The sequence below is a fragment of the Anser cygnoides genome, chromosome 3 (genome assembly GCF_040182565.1).
Source record: "Anser cygnoides isolate HZ-2024a breed goose chromosome 3, Taihu_goose_T2T_genome, whole genome shotgun sequence".
NCBI lineage: Eukaryota > Metazoa > Chordata > Aves > Anseriformes > Anatidae > Anser > Anser cygnoides.
Window position 1 is genome coordinate 18,136,946 of NC_089875.1, and position 18,145 is coordinate 18,155,090.

The 18,145-nt window shown below is 41.6% G+C and overlaps 1 protein-coding gene across 10 annotated transcripts in view; it reads right to left on the reverse strand.

Moving 5' to 3' along the window:
- ALK (ALK receptor tyrosine kinase) overlaps positions 1 to 18,145 on the reverse strand; it is a 305,041-nt gene that overhangs the window by 15,308 nt on the left and 271,588 nt on the right. For 6 of the 10 annotated variants that reach the window (XR_010830090.1, XR_010830091.1, XR_010830089.1 and 3 more), the window contains 11 exons: positions 14,975 to 15,125; positions 12,453 to 12,584; positions 11,317 to 11,461; positions 10,468 to 10,530; positions 8,747 to 8,845; positions 7,899 to 8,051; positions 6,525 to 6,623; positions 5,403 to 5,589; positions 3,404 to 3,494; positions 2,433 to 2,497; positions 315 to 444 (listed from right to left, as the gene is read on the reverse strand). Coding sequence is in view for 7 of the 10 variants with exons in the window: in XM_066993583.1 (XP_066849684.1) it covers positions 315 to 444; positions 2,433 to 2,497; positions 3,404 to 3,494; positions 5,403 to 5,589; positions 6,525 to 6,623; positions 7,899 to 8,051; positions 8,747 to 8,845; positions 10,468 to 10,530; positions 11,317 to 11,461; positions 12,453 to 12,584; positions 14,975 to 15,125 (1,315 nt within the window). In the remaining 3 variants the exon portion in view is untranslated. Of the gene's footprint in view, positions 1 to 314; positions 445 to 2,432; positions 2,498 to 3,403; positions 3,495 to 5,402; positions 5,590 to 6,524; positions 6,624 to 7,898; positions 8,052 to 8,746; positions 8,846 to 10,347; positions 10,531 to 11,316; positions 11,462 to 12,452; positions 12,585 to 14,974; positions 15,126 to 18,145 lie in introns of those variants that run through there. The other 4 variants (XM_066993582.1, XM_066993585.1, XM_048078515.2 and 1 more) reach the window with 4 other exon arrangements.

Genomic DNA, 18,145 nt, shown 5'->3' on the forward strand with positions numbered 1-18,145 from the left:
AGCAGAGTTTAAAATATGTATACACACACACACACACACACATATATATATATAAGACTGATTTTATTCTTTAGATAGTGTCTGCAATGCTATCTAGCAAAGTCCAGGCATGAGGCTCCTCTGTATAACCCCAACAACATTTGTTGCCTATATGACAGATACAGACTATATCCTGCCTCCAGATCAGCCTTCTAGTAATAAAAAACTCTGACTCTCTAAAATGCTGGGAAATAGTAGCTGCATGGATCAGTCCTTTTATAGTTACCTATTTGCCTTGTGTCATCAGCTTATTAAATACAATTCAATTTTCTTACCGGTCTAGGCCGTGTCTCTCTCAGGAACGATTTCAGGTCACCTCCAGCCATAAGCTCTAGCAGGATGAAACGGGGCAGTGCCTGCAAGCTCACTCCAATACAGCGCACAATATTCTGATGATTGAACTTGCTGCGGAGACAGGGAGGCTCAATAATGGATCAGCTTTGATCCAAAAAGCACAATTATAGAAAATAATCAAAATATTTTGCTGTGGGGATTTGTGTTTTTTTGTTTATTTGTTTGTGTGTTTGTTTTCAGAATAAGTAACAAATCCCAAAGGCATAGTAACTCGATAAAGGCAAAGTGCTACCCTTGCACTCCATCTGTCTGCACAGTGCAGAAATGGAGACTGGAGGAGGAGTGGATTGAAGGAGTGGCTTCCTATATTCTGCATCCTTTCTGTGCTGCAGCAAGACTTGTGGGTCACAGGAAGCAGAGAATGTCTGTTAAGAGTTTATCCCTACGTTCCCTATCCTGGGGTAGAAGCTGCTATAGGGCAAAATTGTTCCAAATAACATACTGATACAGGGATCAGCTTATTGAAGGGATATTCCTCGAGGCCTAGTGCTAATAGTTCCTAAGTTCTCCAGGCCTTAATGTGATAGGGAACTATTTCCTTGGATGCTAGGACACAGTCACTGACATATGAAATGACAGCAGCATTGTGTCAACGGCATCTCTTCACAGTCAAACCAAAACTCCTGAGGTTTGTTTCTTCCTCATGCTCTGGTCTCTAAGAGAAATCTGGAGCCTCCAGCACAAGAATGATGTGGAGCTGTTAGAGCAGGTGCAGAGGAGGGCCACAAAGATGATCAAGGGACTGGAGCACCTCTCCTATGAAGGTAGGCTGAGAGAGCTGGGGGTGTTCAGCCTAAAGAAGAGAAGGCTCCGGGGTGACCTCATTGTGGCCTTTCAGTAACTAAAGGGGGCTTATAAAAAGGAAGAAGAAGGACTCTTTCCTCAGGTAGATAATGATAGGACAAGGGGGAATGGTTTTAAACTAAAAGAGGGGAGATTTAGATTAGAGGTGTCCTGGTTCCAGTTAGGACAGAGTTAAGTAGCTCATAGTAGCTGGTAGGGTGCTATGTTTTGGATTAGGATGAGAAGAGCGCTGATAACATGCTGATGTTTTAATTGTTGCAGAGCAGTGTTTACACCAGGCCAAGGACTTTTCGGCTTCTCGCTCTGTCCTGCCAGCGAGCAGGCTAGGGATGCAGCAGGAGCTGGGAGGGGACAGACCCAGGACAGCTGACCCAAACTGGCCAAAGGGGTATTCCATACCATCTGACGTCATGCTAAACAATATATAGGGGTGGCTGGCCGGGGTGGGGGGCTGGCTGCTCGGGAATAGGCTGGGCATCGGTCAGCGGGTGGTGAGCAATTGCATTGTGCATCACTTGTTTTCTTACACATTATTATTGTTAATACTATTATCATTATCACTATTATTATTATTATTGTTATTATTATATTCCTGTCTTAATAAACTGTCTTTATCTCAACTCACCGGCTTCACTTTCCCGTTTCTCTCCCCCATCCCAGAGAGGGAGGGGGGAGGGTGAGCGAACGGCTGTGTGGTGTTTAGCTGCCAGCCGGGTTAAACTACAACAAGAGGTTAGAAGGAAATTTTTCACTCAAAGGGTGGTGAGGCACTGGAACAGGTTGCCCAGAGAGGCTGGGGATGCCCCATCTCTGTAGGTGTTGAAGACCAGGTTAGATGAGGCCCTGAGCAACCTGATCTAGTGGGTGGCATCCCTGCCTATGGCAAGGGGGCTGGAACTAGATGATCCTTGAGGTCCCTTCCAACCCAGGAAGCTATGCTTCTATGATTCTATGCTTCTATGATTCTATGATCTTATTATCAATTCTGAAAACTGGCCCTAAAGATTTTGAATTTGGGTAATGAAAACTAGTTTGGACCTTTGTGAAAATGTTGCCTTTAATCATCTGGTCCCTTAGTTTCTTCATTTGTAAGAAGTATAGAATAGGATAGTAGTGCCTATCCCTATTGATCTATATTGATCACTGTGGACATCACCTCCCAAAGCACCTTTTTTTCTTATACTGTTGGGCTTTGCAGGCCTACATAAGTCTTTGTTCATCTTATTCATACACACCTAATAATGAGAGCTTCCATGAGGAAGTCCAGCTCATCTTGCTCTGAACACACTTCTGGCAATGTCTGGAAAAGAAAGAACAGGTTGACAAGGAGATGTTTAGACTGACAGGTGTAGAACACCTGACACAATCAAAAGCACTAACATCGTTTGCAGTGATCCTTGTCTCTCCAAAAGAAACCTCACTCTAATAATAGCTAGACCATTATAAACTAGACCGTGAAGCATGTTGAAAGATAAAGATCAGGATGCATTGTCCATCAATCACACTGTCATCCTCCTACCAGTGCAGGAAATACAACAGAGTGCAAATGGAATAGTGCTGATATATGGGACTCTACTGTGTAGAGGAGGAGAAATGAGACCATAGCTCCTGAGCTCTCAGAAAGTTCAATACCACTACCTCCCATCAAAACTAGGAACTATAACCAGCAGTAGAATTATGCTGTTATGTAACCTCTAGGAGAAAACAAGCTAGCCAAGCTTCTGAAGGCCTGAAGTACCCTACCAGGGTCCCTTAGGATTTAGCTATGCATGTAGTGCATATCCATCCGGTAATGGAAAGACTCCTGCCCACAGCCTCTTTGATGTATATGCCAGCTGCTCTTGGCCACATTAAGACTTCTGTCCCTTTGACTCAAAGGCTTTGGACAGGTTACCACACCAGGAAGAGCGTGCAGAGAATGGACAGAGGGTGGACTTATTTCTCATTCTTGTAGTCTACTGCAGCTGTATAGGAAATCTTTGTCTACTTACTACTCACAATCAACTTATTTTTATAGAAAGCCCATATGTAACAAGCTGTACCATCACTATGACGGATGGAAGTGTTGCAATAGAACAGCAACCTTTCTAAACACATCCTTCAGTGCTACAGAAATGTTTAATCCATCTTCATTTTTATAATGCATTGGGACTCTTAGGTGGAAGGTGCATGAAACCATCATGATAACTCATACACTGTCACTTACTTTCACAGCCACCTGCAAGGGAGTGGGGTCGCTGGGGATCCCTGTCACCTGACCTTCATATACCTCACCAAAGGCTCCGTGGCCCAAACCCCTGGACAGACCAGAGAAGACAAGAAGTATTACTACAGAGAACACACATAATGCTGTGGTCACAGCTAACAGAATGGGGTCACAGTTTTCATGGCAGTGAAACAGGCAGGACTAGAGGTTGGCACTGTTATTTCTGATAATTCTCCTTACACTATGCAGCAGATGGGACCTTGATGTAATCTTTCCTGGACCTACAATGTCTTTAACTGGTAGGAAAACCAATCCTCAGAAATGAACTGTCCCCTGTGAAATCAAACTGCTGGCACTACGGAGTGTAATGGGTAGCACTTTCTGCTGCTTTGGTGCCAGTGCTATAGTGGTGGGTTCTCCAAAACAGGTCAATAAAGATAGGTCTTAAGCCTTGGTATTTGCACACCCTAAGCATAATAGTTCCCATGTTTATGTATCACCACTAAAGAAAACATTGAACAAGAAACTAGGAAGCACAATGGTTCTCAAAGGACCTGAATTTTAAATTAAAGATCTTTCCCTTGTTTTTTTTTTGTGATTCTGGGTAAGTAAATAGTGATGACAGCACTTTGTAAAGCTCTAGGAGATCATGCTGAGAATTGTTACTGTCACTGATTGTATTATGAAACTTACAGTTTTATTTTGTTAAGGATACAGGGGAAAAAATTAAGGGGCTTTCACTAAGGCTCTCTTCTACAACAAATGCTTTCCTGGTAGTGCCAGGTCTGACCTCAGAGCTGCACTGAGTGTCCTCCAGTCTGTTGTGGACTGTATTCGCATGGGCCGTTGCCCTCCTAGTTCAAACAGGTGCTAAGAGCAATCTACTCTGTTGAGAGCAGTGAAACAGCAGTGAGGACTTGCACTGCCTGTGACTGAACCACTTCTTTAATAACATTTTGTAGGTATCAGCTTGAGACACCGTTGTCTGCTATGCCTGACCAACTTATTACAAACTAAGGATATAAAACAGATCTCTACAGTTCATAACTCACCCACCTCCCCAAAAGCACAACTTCCCTGCCCCTATCAATTCCCAGCTGCATACTCTACTCTCTGCAGCTTGCCACACTTCAAAAATTCTTTCAGAGCCCAAGCGACAACAGCAGCAGCAACACAGGGTAAGTTTGGGTTACACCAGAAACTTCCAGATGAAGTCCAGCAAGATCTGCAGGTAGGGGGGAATGTGGTAAGAACGTGATAAGTCTGCAATGCATTGCAGACTGCATGGGCTACTCTGAGCATCACCTTTTTAAGCACCACAAGGTCCCCTGTCTTCCAAGCTCTACTTTCTGCTCCTACTTCTTGGATTTTTGTTTAACAAACATGGTGCCAGGGTAATGCCGTATTCACCAGTGGTGTGCACTGTAGAGCACCGGCAGAGCAGGGTGGGCAAGAATTCTGAATTTTCAAGTCTTCTCTAGGAGACTATTTCCAGCTTTCCAGGAGTTCTGACCTAGTCCTGGCTATCCTGCTTGCTTATATTGCTGTCTTTTTAATTCTGTCTTGCAGCCTCAAAACCATTGCTCTTCCTTCTACTGTATTTAAAGATGTCATTCTCTATACCAAAGGCCCCAAAGAGTCGCCTACAAGCCTTAGGCTTCCCAGCATTTCATCCGTTAATGCTGGAAATTGGCCATTCATTGCAAGTCTGCAAAAGATGTGTCTAAATTACTGGTGATGACTCTTCAGTTCCTCTCATGATTCCAGAAGATTAACACTGCACCTGCAAAAGGTTAGGGAGACAGCCAAAGTCTAATCCCCTCCACATAAACCTAACTACTGCAGATTTATTATCTTTCTAGTGAGAAGGGGCACGATTCTAAAAGTGTGTGAGTATTTGCATGTGCCTGCATAAAAGACATGAGTTCACATCTGTGTAAGAGAGCCAGCATATGTCAGTATACAATATGGGGCATAGGGAAGGCAAAGATGAATTTACCGGATGAGGGAGATGTTTTTGCGAGGCACCTCTTTGAGGTCGCTAATGGATGTGGTCTTTCCTGCAAAGCAGTAGTTGGGATTATAGTCTGTCATAATAGTGGAGGTACGCAGTTTGCTTAGTTTATATTCTGGGCTCTGTAACTCCATCTGCATGGCTTGTAGCTCCTGGTGCTTACGACGATACACTAAATGTAGAGAACACAGTAAACCAGACACATATTCCCTTTGGAAGACAATGGTAGCTGTGCAGCATGCCTCCCTGGAATTAGATGCATGGTCAAATTCCAGCGAATCAAAACAAGCAGTGACACTCACATTTCTGCACTTCAAATAATTACAGATTGAAAATGGAATCTGAAGTTATCCAAAAACCTTTGATTTACATATGTCATAAAGAAGCAGACTTGCTCATGAACTGCTTGGAAAAAGTAAAATGAATTTCACTTGCAGAAATCTCTGATTTCACAGATCTGAGGTTTTTCTTTTATCCTGTTTAGTTTAGCTGGACTTTCCAAATCCAATCTTGAGGGAGTCTTGCCATAATCAACTTTCCTAAATCATGTAGAAGTGACTAAAAGTCTGAAATAAATTATTGCATCACATTGTTCAAAAAGGATAGACTAAACTGTTACCTCAGAATAAAATATTGTACGTAAAATTTATTTATTTTGCAAAACTTCCGATGTTTCTAAACAACAGAATTGGACTAAATTTGAAATCAGCTCAAAATAGTTTTGTATTCCTTGAACCACTTCACTGATATCTATGAAATCTCATTGGAAATTGTTAAATCTGTATGTAGGCACACAAATAAAGAGTTTTTAGATATTAAGCACCAACAGCTCTCACAAAACCAGTGACGCTTCTGTTCTGGCAGCTTTACACCACAACAAAAGCAATAATATCTCTTTAAAGATGCAATCAGTAACCAAAACCTACTCAAATTGGTCAACGTGGTTAGAAACAACTACAGAAAACTGATGTTAAGGAGCGCATGGGGGAAGGTGTCATTAAATACAGCAGTAGCTAAAAACCTGAACCTTTTTTCTCCCAGAGCCCAATTAATCTTGGCTAAGATACAGTCCTCATATGAAAATATCTTTTGCAGAGCATCACTCACCTATCATGATTCCTGAAAAAGCCAAAATTAAGGCAGCAACCAATGCTGAAGTCACTACAGACAAGACCAAGGAGAGAGGGAGATGAACCACTGGTTCAGCTGTAACAGAAACATGAGAAAAGGAAATTACATTTGAAATGATCTTTCAGTACCCACTTTTTTGCAGGCAGATTTTTCTGCTCTTCCCTCCATTTACTCATCTGCTACTCCCATAGTGTAGAAGCAACCTCTGACATGATCAGCTCTCAGGATCTATGACCTCAAACATCTCATTATTTCTCTTTTCTATTCCTAATATTAATTGATATCAATCCCTTAAAACAGATGGTTTTCTATCAAGGAATTAACACGCACTCTCTGGGTATGAAAACAAGACCATAAAAGCTGGGGACAGGACCTGGAGAGATGGAAAGAACATTAAATTGCCCGGTCTAGAGTGCTGCTATCAATGACAAATCAGAGCAAAAGCAGAAGGAGGACTGCAATATATGATCTCCTAAATGCGTCTAACCCAGGCAGACAAAACTGATAACATGTGCAGCTCAAAGTACTCCATAGCTGCATCATCACTTGGATCACAGGCCGCTCAATGACCATCTATTAAGGTTCACTTCACTCGGCAAAATGACCACGCTTTTTACCCACTTTACAGATGGGGATGGTAAAAGTACAGAACAATTTTCCCTTACCAATGACAAAGCTGAGAGCAAGATCCTGAAACCCTGGAATCACTTGCAGTAATTGCTGGGCAAGAATATGAAGGAAACCTAGTAACTGAACTCTGAGCATTCAGTTTCTCAAGTAAAGCAAATACAGGTATGTTTTTCTTCAGAGATTTCTCATGCAGAATTTCTTACAGATTCTGCACATGAACTTTATGTGTCCAAATCCACAGGAATTACGCTGTCCTGTACCTTGTACTTTTTGTTGTTGTTATTGTTTTCCTAAGAGGACTGTCCTGGAAGTTAAGTTTAGCTGGAAAATTCCTTTAGTGAGTAAACTTTCGTGATTTCAGAGCAAAATGGAAGCATCAGTGCAACCAGACATGTTGCTCTTTGTCTCTTGAAGACAAAATTTGAGTCACAACACTCAGTGCTGCCCAGTACGCCACACATATACTATAAAGCAAACCAGTGACGCTGCTGTTTGCACCATGCCTCTGTTCTCATGTTTCTATGTTCTAGCAAAATAACTCTTCAGCAAATACCAGCAGGAAAGAAGGTAACATGCAACAGAAAGCCAGTTTTAAGAGAGAGACTAAATAAGACTTTCTTCATGTTTACATGCAGGAAAATGTAAACTAAAAAATCTACGGATTTTTACAATTCATTTTCTGTTTCATACCCAATCAGCCTATCCCTTACATCTGCTTACCTACACAAGACACACCATCCTCAGCCAATTCTGTGCCCGGCTCACAAAAGCAAATGACTTTTTGAGTTTCAGGATCAACACGGCACTCGTCCATCTCACAGTGACTGCAGTTAAGGTGCAGCCTAATATCAACCTCTCCATGCCCCTCTGTCACTAGGGAATGGATGAAAGAAGACAAGTTAATTACTGTAAAGATCAGTCATATCATTCCCGTGGGCATTGACAGAAATGGAGGCATGGTGCTCACAGTTGCCAGATGTGGCAGGGTGAGCCTCAGCTAAGACACTGATTTCTCCCCACTTTCCATGGCTGCTGTCCTTTTCTCATGTGGAAAATAATGTCCAGCTAAATGAGCCCCACTGCAGCTGAGGTGCACTGGCCGTCTTTCAGCAGGTAGTTCTACCAGGTTAATAAGGAGGCCGTTGCCAAGCCTACGAAAAAAGGTTTTCTCTTTTCTGGTCCGTACCCCCTCTGAGATAGAACACTGCAACATTTTCAAAACCCTTTGGCTGAATCTATCAGGCCAGAGTCCATTTGTATTTCAACATACTTCTGGCTGTTCTAAAGCAAACATTATTTTGATTAAATATATATTTTTGTTATTTTCTGAACACACTGAAAACATACCCAACACGTAGACTTTTGGGCAAACAGGCTTAGGGAAGGCTGGAGTGGCAGTATTTGTGGGAAGCGTAAATGCTTCACTGGACTTTGTTAAGCAATCTTTCTCCCTCATGTTCAGAATGACACCAAGCCGTATCCAAAGGCTTTTAAAATGTCCTACAGATGCAAACTATTCTTAACATGGAAGAAACTCACTAGAAGAGACTTCTGACCAACATGAATACCTTTAAGTGCTGGAGTGTATAAAGTACCAATTGGATTAATAAAGGACACACCATCCTCCCCATCCATCTCTGGGTCATTGTCCTCTGCAGCATTTCCACCTACATCAAACCAGAAGTTACCTTAACAGACTGAGGCTCATTAGCACTAAAATACAGATAAGCATGCATGGCTTCAGTGTATTTAGGGAGACATCCAAATGAGAAAAGAGAATAAATCAAAATTTTCAACATATAGCGAACACTTTGTGAGTTGTGATATGAAACACTGGACTTCCACCTCTAGAACTTCAATTTAATAGCTGCAGATTGTTACAATCTTAGTCCTGTTTTAGGCAGACTGTTGCAAACTAAGGGAGGAAGTTCATCTTTAACCATTTGGATGCTGTGAAAACATATAAGCCCTTCTCAATATTAATGTCGCCAACAGACTGGAAAACACCAGTGCTCACGGGCTAGTTCAGTATCCTTGTTGATCAAGGTAAGTACTGCATCAGCAGAGGGAATAAATTATCTGATATCCTTCTTCTCCTTTGCACCCTGAAAGCAGGGTGGTCCACCAGGAATGGAGACTGAAGGAATTTATACTTGAGTTGCTCATTTGTGCTTGAGCATATAGAACATATCAGGAGCAGAGTATGGGAAATACATAGAAATTGCCAGAAGCATAGTATGGGCCACATATTTTGTACTAAAAGCATGCAAAGATTCCCCCACCCCACCCAAAGATATCTTCTTTATTCCTCTTTAACCATCTTCAGTGAAAATCAAAATTATGTTATGTGAGGCATTCTGTTGGAAAAAGAAGCATTACACAGAAACATTCATACAAAACATGCACTTAATCATTTAAACTCATTACTTCTGAGGATTTCAAGCCTATCATGGACTTGATTTAAGCTGTGGAGAACAAGGGGTTAAAACATCCACCATAATGCAGATGGCTGAAGAAACTATGTGGCCCAGGAGATTAAGGATTAGTAGAGACCTAGAACTCGGTCCACACCAGTTATAATCAACATAATGCCATCTGACAGCTGTCCTGAGACCCACAGCACATGGAATTAGTTCCTTGTTGACTGAAGTCAACACCACTGTCACTATTACGAGGGGTCCTGGCTGGCAGCCTGAGCCCAGGAACCAAAGGACAGTGGAGACCACCTGCGTAGGGCTGAGGCCTACCCACAGCAGGGCAGGGTAGAAGAAGCTGCATCCTTCCCCTGGCATAAAGCCTGACTGCCAGTCTCCAGGACCAAAGTACTCAAAATACAGGTGCTGGCAATGGAGAACCCAGGCTGTGGCTCCTGCTTCTTCAGCACTATAACCCTAAACGGCTTAGTGCTCAAGAATCACAGCAGGATCTTGATGGCACATTTTTTCAGAGTGCAACGCCAGGATTACAGCTGAAGGACTGACATCTGGCTATTTGCTCAAAGACTAAATGCCATATGTTCATCTAGTGCTAAAAAGGAAACACACAGACATACTAATACGTAAAGTCTATAATGAAATATGCTATCCACAGGAGAATTATCTATCAGCCTTTTGCTAATCATTAGCACTAAAGGAGGGGAAGGGACACCTTGAACATGAAGCCACTTTACCTATATATCCTCCGCCTCCTCCACCTGAGGAGCACCCCCCTCCACCCCCTCCGAAACCCCCTCTTGTCTCCCACCCCCACTTCTTCATGGCCTGGGGGCAGGATCTTCCTCCAGTAGCACCTTCTAGCAAGGATTTTCCTGACCACAGGAAGGAAGTGTTATCATTCCAGCCACCTCCACCACCTGCAGTTAAGAGAAGAGAAAAGGCATAGCTAAAGGTTATTTTTGTGTATAAAAAAAATTCTGTAGGGATCTGCAGAATAAGCATTCATTTAAAACACCTCATCTGAAAGTAAGAATCTCATTCCTTTGTGAGAAGAGATGTCCTTGCAATAGAGTGCTACAGTGACCTCATTTTAGAGCTTTCGACTGTGTTAATCATCTGCACCTCTTTTCAATAGTATTTCCAATGGAAAACGTCAAAAGATACCCTACCTACTCCCCAGCCACTTTCTACTGGCTTACAGAGCCTTCCCCTTCTCTTCACAAAAAAATACTTAAGAAAAAATCCCTATGTCATTTCTAACACGGAACAAAAGGAATTTATTGAAATGGATGTGAAAACATTTCCCAGCCCCGCTCAAAATACAACATACCACTGACTCACTTTCAGCTTTGCAGATTGTTCAGTCCAAGGTCTCTGCACAGAGAGTTCTAGCCAGTGTGTAATTGTGCTTCTTCTGCATAAGCCAGGGAAACCATGAGTATGTATACACAGCACAAAATAGTGCAAGGAGCTGGATGGTCTCAGCAAACTCCCACATCAAAACAAAAACAAAAACCAACAACAACCGAAAAATAAAACAATCTTAGAGGTACCACATTACTTTGGGAGAATGTTGCCATTGCTACGGCGATACCATCTCTGATACCCTTATTTAGGCCAAGTATCCTCTATTGTGGGTACATCCACTGAATCTGAGAGTACCAAATACAATAGTTTTCTTAAAAAGAATAAACTTTCCATACCTGCAGCTCCTGAATTTCCATTCAGCCCTGGAACAGAGGAATCATTCTCCAGCCTTTCTGGATGAAATGTGTCTGTTTTGGCCCTGTAGGCCCTGCCACCACCGCCTGCTGCAATTATCAAGGGGACTGGTTCTCCATTCTCCATCTTAACAAGTTCAGAAATAGAGGCAGTATTCAGACTGAGTCAGACTCACAGATGGAAGTTCAACCACATGCTCGTTACTGCATGTTGCACTAAACAGGCATCTAGGACTGCTGAGCACTACAAATCAACATTGCGTTATTTATGTACCAGCATCCAAAAGATTAATGAACTGCACTAGTTCTACCAAGTTCTGCAACAGAGAACAGTGGCATCAGCAGCTCTGTGAATTGTACCTACAATACTGATAGATCTTATAAAGCTTGTAATGCTACCGTGTGATAACTTTCTGTTATCATCAAATGAAACAGATAAGGGGCACTGCTCTACGTAGTACAATACAGTATCTCCACTGGTAAAGGGCAGCTACACTGGAAACTGTCTGAGCATGAAAAATTATGTAGAAGCTGGGTGATTTAAACATATTAACAGTGGTGTGAAACTTGTGTTTGCAAGGAGTACTGTCTCAGACAGAACACGACAGTAAAGATAAGTGCCCTCTAGCTATAGCGTTGCCCATAGAAAATATAGAGGCTATATTCAACTTTTCTTGTCATTGCATTGTATAAGCCACAAATGTAGCTGAAGTTTAATGTTCTACAATGACAAATTTGAATAAAGTCCTGTGGAATTTGCCCTTTGCTGTAGTTTTATGCTTCAGAATCTTAGCTTGCATTGAAAAAAATCTGATTCAAACTGATGCAAAGGAAATTCCAAGACACTAAAGCAAGTGTGGCCATACCATGTAGCTATATATACCATGTAGCATACCTAGATGATTCTGTGATTCTATTGTAAAATGTGTGAAGAGCCAGCTCAGCTCACTACAGCTATCAACTGGAAATGAAGGACAAGCAGAGCTCACTTTGTGGACCTTTTCCACAAAGTGCTGTACAAAGGTGTATAAAGGGCTCTCAGAAATTTCATGTTGTGATGCTGGAGGCAAGTGGCAAGATGTGTTTATGCTGAAGGTGCACAAAGAATGTTTCCATACCTTAAATATATAAGTTGCTCCGCCCCCACCTCCACCTCCTCCTGCCCATTCATTGACACTTCTGTTTACACGTATCTCTTCTTCGATCACATTGTTTTCTCCAATACACACTTTCTGAATAATGTCATTAGTCTGCAAACAGAAGAGCAGGGCTGAATTCTGGTGAGAAACCAGAATCTCTATGAGATCCTCATATACACAGGCCTTGTGATCTCTCTACCCTCCCAAACCACAGGTCCAATAAATGGTCCTCCAGTGAAATGACATACTCAGAAGTTAATGTTCTTCTAGAAGAATCTAATTTTTTGCTTCAGCCGTAGTCAGAAGAATTTGTTACCATTTTAACTGAATTATTTTGATGTGAAGTTCGGTGCTGATGTCTATCACCATGAAATACTGCTCCAGGAACTGTTTACATACAAAATGTAGCAGAATTTCCTGCAAATGTTTTGTACTCTTAGCCATCTGCATTTCACAAGCAGGGAGTAACCCAGCAATGGGTTGGGGCCAGGCAGTCAGCGTATGTCTATCCAGAACTAAGGTGTATCGGAGACGTACCAGAACTAGCTTTAAGGTAAGTAGTCATAGCATGGACAGTAGCAATGATCTCAGCATAGATTAACCATTTATCCAGACTTTCAAGCAAGTTTTGTTGTTCCTCTCAAGCTTGATCTGTATCAGCAATTATATTGTAATTATCAGAGCTAGCTTGTTCAAAGTCTACCAAAACAGGTGCTATCCCACCTTAGATTGCAATGATGACACGTTACAGAAAATTCCTAACCTGAAAGCCTCCACATTTCCATGTTTTCCACCAGTTAGCACCAAATGTAATGAACTGTCTGCATTAGGCAAATCACTGAATTCACTAACTAATCTCAGACAACATTAATCCATCATTCCTAAGTACTTCTGGATCTAAATTAGCAATTAGCAATTTTTTTAGCAATTACCTAAAAAGGGTAATTGCTGCTCCGATATTAAATTGGAGCACTAAAGTGCATGACAAGATGGACTCTGCTTTGAGTATCTGTAAGCTGCAAGCACTGTTACTAGCTTATTTCATTTTATAAGTTTCTGAGTAACATGATCTTGTTATGCACACTGAATTCACTGAGTTAATGACACTTTATGGGAAAATACACAAATAATAGTGGGGCTGTTCTTCTATTTCCATCTGCTTTCACATATGTGTTTTCTTTCGGAAGAGGGACGTGATAAAAACATCCTTCTCAAGTTACAGACTATTCTGTTAACACAGCATGTGTTCTAGGTTATGTCAGAGAATGAAAGGCATCCATTCTGAGTGTGTAGTCTTGTCTATGGAACTAAACAATACTTCTTTCCCCTGTCTTCCCTTTCCTTAATTGATTGGGAGTTTGGTAGAGATGATTAATAAAATGACAAAGTCAATGGCCCAGAGGAACCACTAGATTACAACTGAATAAAAATAAAAATCCTTCACAACAAAGACATAGCTGATTAGAATCCAATCTAGTAAAGGTCCCTTCTACAAGTCAATACAATCTCTTTGCCTCCATGAAAGAATTACATCAGCACTCAATAAATTCTCACTAAGATTACAGTGGCCTGCAATTTAATGAGTCCATATGTTAGACTGAGCTGGAATGTCCTAGTTATAGACGTTAGATTGAAGTTTGAGTTAGGGCATTTCTTATTTCAAAGAGGCTTCGTATTAATGGTTTGTTTGTAGATGTGTGTAATTCCAATTTTAACACTATTTACTTCAGCACCCAGCCTTGAGAACCCTTCTTTCTTGTCTACATTATTCAACCTTTTTCTGCTCTAAAAGACAGCTAAGCTTTCTCTCCTTGGATGCCAGCCATTTGAAAGCTGAGAAATGCACAGCATTTAAATGTCCAGCTCAAACCTGCAGGTGAAATTTCATCACATAATGCTTAGTTCCCTCCATAAGAATCTCTTATTCCCTCATCCTCCAATGAATACTAAAATATTAACATATTATTATGCCTGCAAATGGCAGAAGTTGTTCCTTTCCATCAAGATATTTGCAGCAACGTTTAATTAATAACACAAAGATCAGGACTGACTCAGCAGTAATTCATTTATCTTTCCCGTTCCCATACAGAGAATAAGTAAAAGGCCACTGTCAGGTTGGCATCTCCAGTTGCAGAGTATTATGACAATGGCAGGGCTGGATTCAACAGCAGAACAAAGAGAAAGCCCTGTGAAGTCAGAGGGTAGGAAGGCAGGGTTGTCTTTTCTCTCCAAACCCCCCCACAGATGCTCTGAGATATGCAGATCACTCAGATGCCTGATCAGAAGTGTATTATCAGTGGGCCCTGAATGTTGAAGAGGAAGTGAGCATAGTGACATGGTACTTCAGCTTTTGACATTCAAGACCTCCTAGTAAAACTGTAGCTATCCCTTGAAACACATAACGTTAAATCCCCTAAGGACAATGATTTTCTCTGCAAACAGATAAAACTCCACAGATCTGTAGAAGGTATTAAGGCAAAACAGAAAGGACAGTCACTTACACTAGGACAAGCATCTTCTCCTTGCTGTCCCACCAAGATATACAAAGTATCATCCTTCTGGAGGTCAAAAATTCCCAGTACAGACACGCCATGGGACCTCACCATAGTGTTCTTCCCTCCTTTCCCACCAGCTGCTCCATAGCCTGAGATGCTGCAGGAAAACAAACAAACAAACAAACAAAAAACAAACACAGGAATGTGGAACCTGAGTTGTCCCAGACAAATGGAAGATAATATTAACTACTAGTGGGCACTGAGTTCTTTGCACTCCTGAAATGTGCATAGTGTCACAGGGCCTTGCCCCAAAGACACAGCACTCTAAAAACATCTAAACCCAAAGCCTGAAGACTGAGGTCTTCTGCTTTATATGTTTGTGAACTTGGGTAGCTACAAAACAGCTTCTTTCACACTGATTCTTTGGCAAACACTTGTTGAGGACACACTGAGCAAGTCCCTGTAGTTTCAAACTTTAGGATATGAAAAACATCTTGTTTCTCAGAAGGCATACTATTGACAGGTTTGCAGCAAGCACTAGAAAGAACAGAAGTAGGAGAACCTACGAGTACAATGCATACGGCTAAAAGGAACATTATGTGCAAAATTGACAGAGAGACTTGAGAAAGCAGACCATAACTGGTCCTGATACTGTCGACCAGATGGGAAACAGTTCTGCAGTTTCCAGGACCAGAATGTAGAAGAGTAGATGGTCACACTAACTGCAGTAAACAAGGAAGGCAAAAGCTCCCTGGCTTAACTCACAGTCCCCATGAACATCACACTATCTCTGGCCAGGAGTGGCTAGATTACATACAGAGGCTGTTGCAGTCTCAATTAAGGCACTGGGACTTTTATTTCAAGCAGCCAAGATTCAGAGGTTCTTACTGTTGTTGATGTATCCAAAGATTTGACTGTAGTACTGTATTGCTCAGCTCCTCTCTCTCCCTTTCTAAGTACATAAGTGTTTTACATATTTGAAGCACTTTCTATTCACAGGCCTTCAAAGCACTTTATACACATCATCATAAAGCACACATCTCTGCTGCAACAAAACACCAAGTTGCTTGACTTCACTAGCAAGTGAGTGGTGGCAAAGCAAGTTCAATTCAGATTTTATTTCAGCAGGTGATTCTCCACTGAATTTAGTAACTCTAAATAGCTATTTCCATGAGAGCAAAATTCAACCGGGATTGTGTAAACAGTGACTGCGGGGCTAAGAATACAAAATTTTCCCTTGGCTTCCTACCCATTACACTAAAGGTGCTGCTCTCTTTAACTCTTTCTCTTCTCTAGCACATGGTGAGTCTTTGCCCAGCACAGTCCTGCAGGCAGTCTATAAAAAGAACAAGCCAGCAGGGCTCAATGTGCATGAGAACCCTAACAAAGTCAGGCAGGCAGCTCCCTCAGGGGACAACCAGCTCACTTTTAGCTATCTCCTTGCCTTAAAGATCAGCACGAGGAACTCACCTTGTGATACCACTTTGAGGCAGCCAGCATGGAGTAATTCTAATGTCGAAGCAAACATGGAGCAACAAGTGCCTCATAAAGCACATTAGATCTGTGCAATGTGACATGATTATGTTCATGCCACTCTCAATAACCAAAGCAATCATTCCTCAGTTAGGTTGCACTGGATCCAGCAGAAAAAGCAATGGACACAGTACTGAGCTCCCCTGAACAGATGCTGTATGAACCTGAAGACTGAGCTGATTTGCTGTAGCATTTCATAATGGCTAATGAGGTGCACTATCAGGCACAGCAAGCTGGCAAGGCTAATCAGCTGCGATTAGAGGGCGTATTTTTCTGTGTATGAACAGATTTTGTATATAAGCAACGATGTCAGGAAATTTGAGAGAACCCATTTTTGCCTCATTCAAAGGCTGCAGACAACAAATGGTAGATTTGGGTGACAGCCATTCCATATTTAAAATGCGTGTCACTATTTAAACAGATGGGTTATCTTGACTTCATGTTATAGCAGGATCCCTTTCCTTAGACACAACTTTTTTTTTTTTTTTTTAAATGGGAGGGACCCATTTAACCATATTGTCACTGAAGAAAGATTCAGACCACCCTGAGCATATGTCAGCAAAACACAATATCTTACAGTGTCTCCCTCCTTTTCTTTTCCTATGACACATGTTGGAACCGAAAAAAAACATGGTGTCTTCAGTAAGGAGCAGAATGTGCATAGGGCACTGACAGTGCAAACCAGTGCTGGAGAAAAAAAAAAAAATCCACCTCTAAGTAGTAAATCCACCTCTATCTCCACACTGGAGATAGTTTTGAGAATATAAAAAATGCAGTGTCTAGGTTGGCCAAACGAGAACAGCATATTGCATTCCACAGTCCTAGGTTCTTGCTTTACTTTACAAGAAGGGACCATATGATAGAGAATGGTGGAAGTGACATCAAATGGGTCACACAGCAAAATGAACCAAAGACTCTTGCTTTAAAAACAGAAGGAATCTGTATAATGGATAGTAACATGTAATTCATTACAGCTTACTTCTCTCATACTTGATCTTACACCTAGATGTGGGATGACAAGACCTTCTGAATGCTTAGAAGGAAATCTGTAAAGATAAACATTCTTTTATATTGCCTAATTATTATACAAAGTGCAGTCCCATGGGATCGAACCAGCTGATTATGTCTGCATCAGCAAGAGAGCATGTAGTACTCTAACCTTCAAATGAAGCAGCCTACAACATGTGGCAGTATACCCAGGCCATCACAGATGGTGGGATTTCTGGGTGTGGTTAGCTTGTGTTAGCAGAGTTTTGTGAAAAGTGGAGCTTTCCATCTTTGAATATTAATAATAATAAAGCATATTTTGTTTTGTCTTCACATGATTTATATTCTTCTTATTAAATTACCAGGAATGTAACTCACTGCTCTAAATTACATAGTGTAAAATATACCGATGTACCATAATAGGTTTCTTAATAGCCCAACAGCCAGCTGTAGGATTTTATCTCTGGGTCAGGTATATTGGAGATGGCTATCGGACTGACTTATAGGATCCACACTACAGCAGGCCTGCAGAGAGGAGCTGAATACAGGCGGTGGGTCCAGACTCTGGAAAACCTAGAACTCATATTGCAACTTGACATTTTCCTAAGGCTATACTGGGGTCTTTCCTGCCCCTTCAGCAGCTCAGAATCAGGAAGA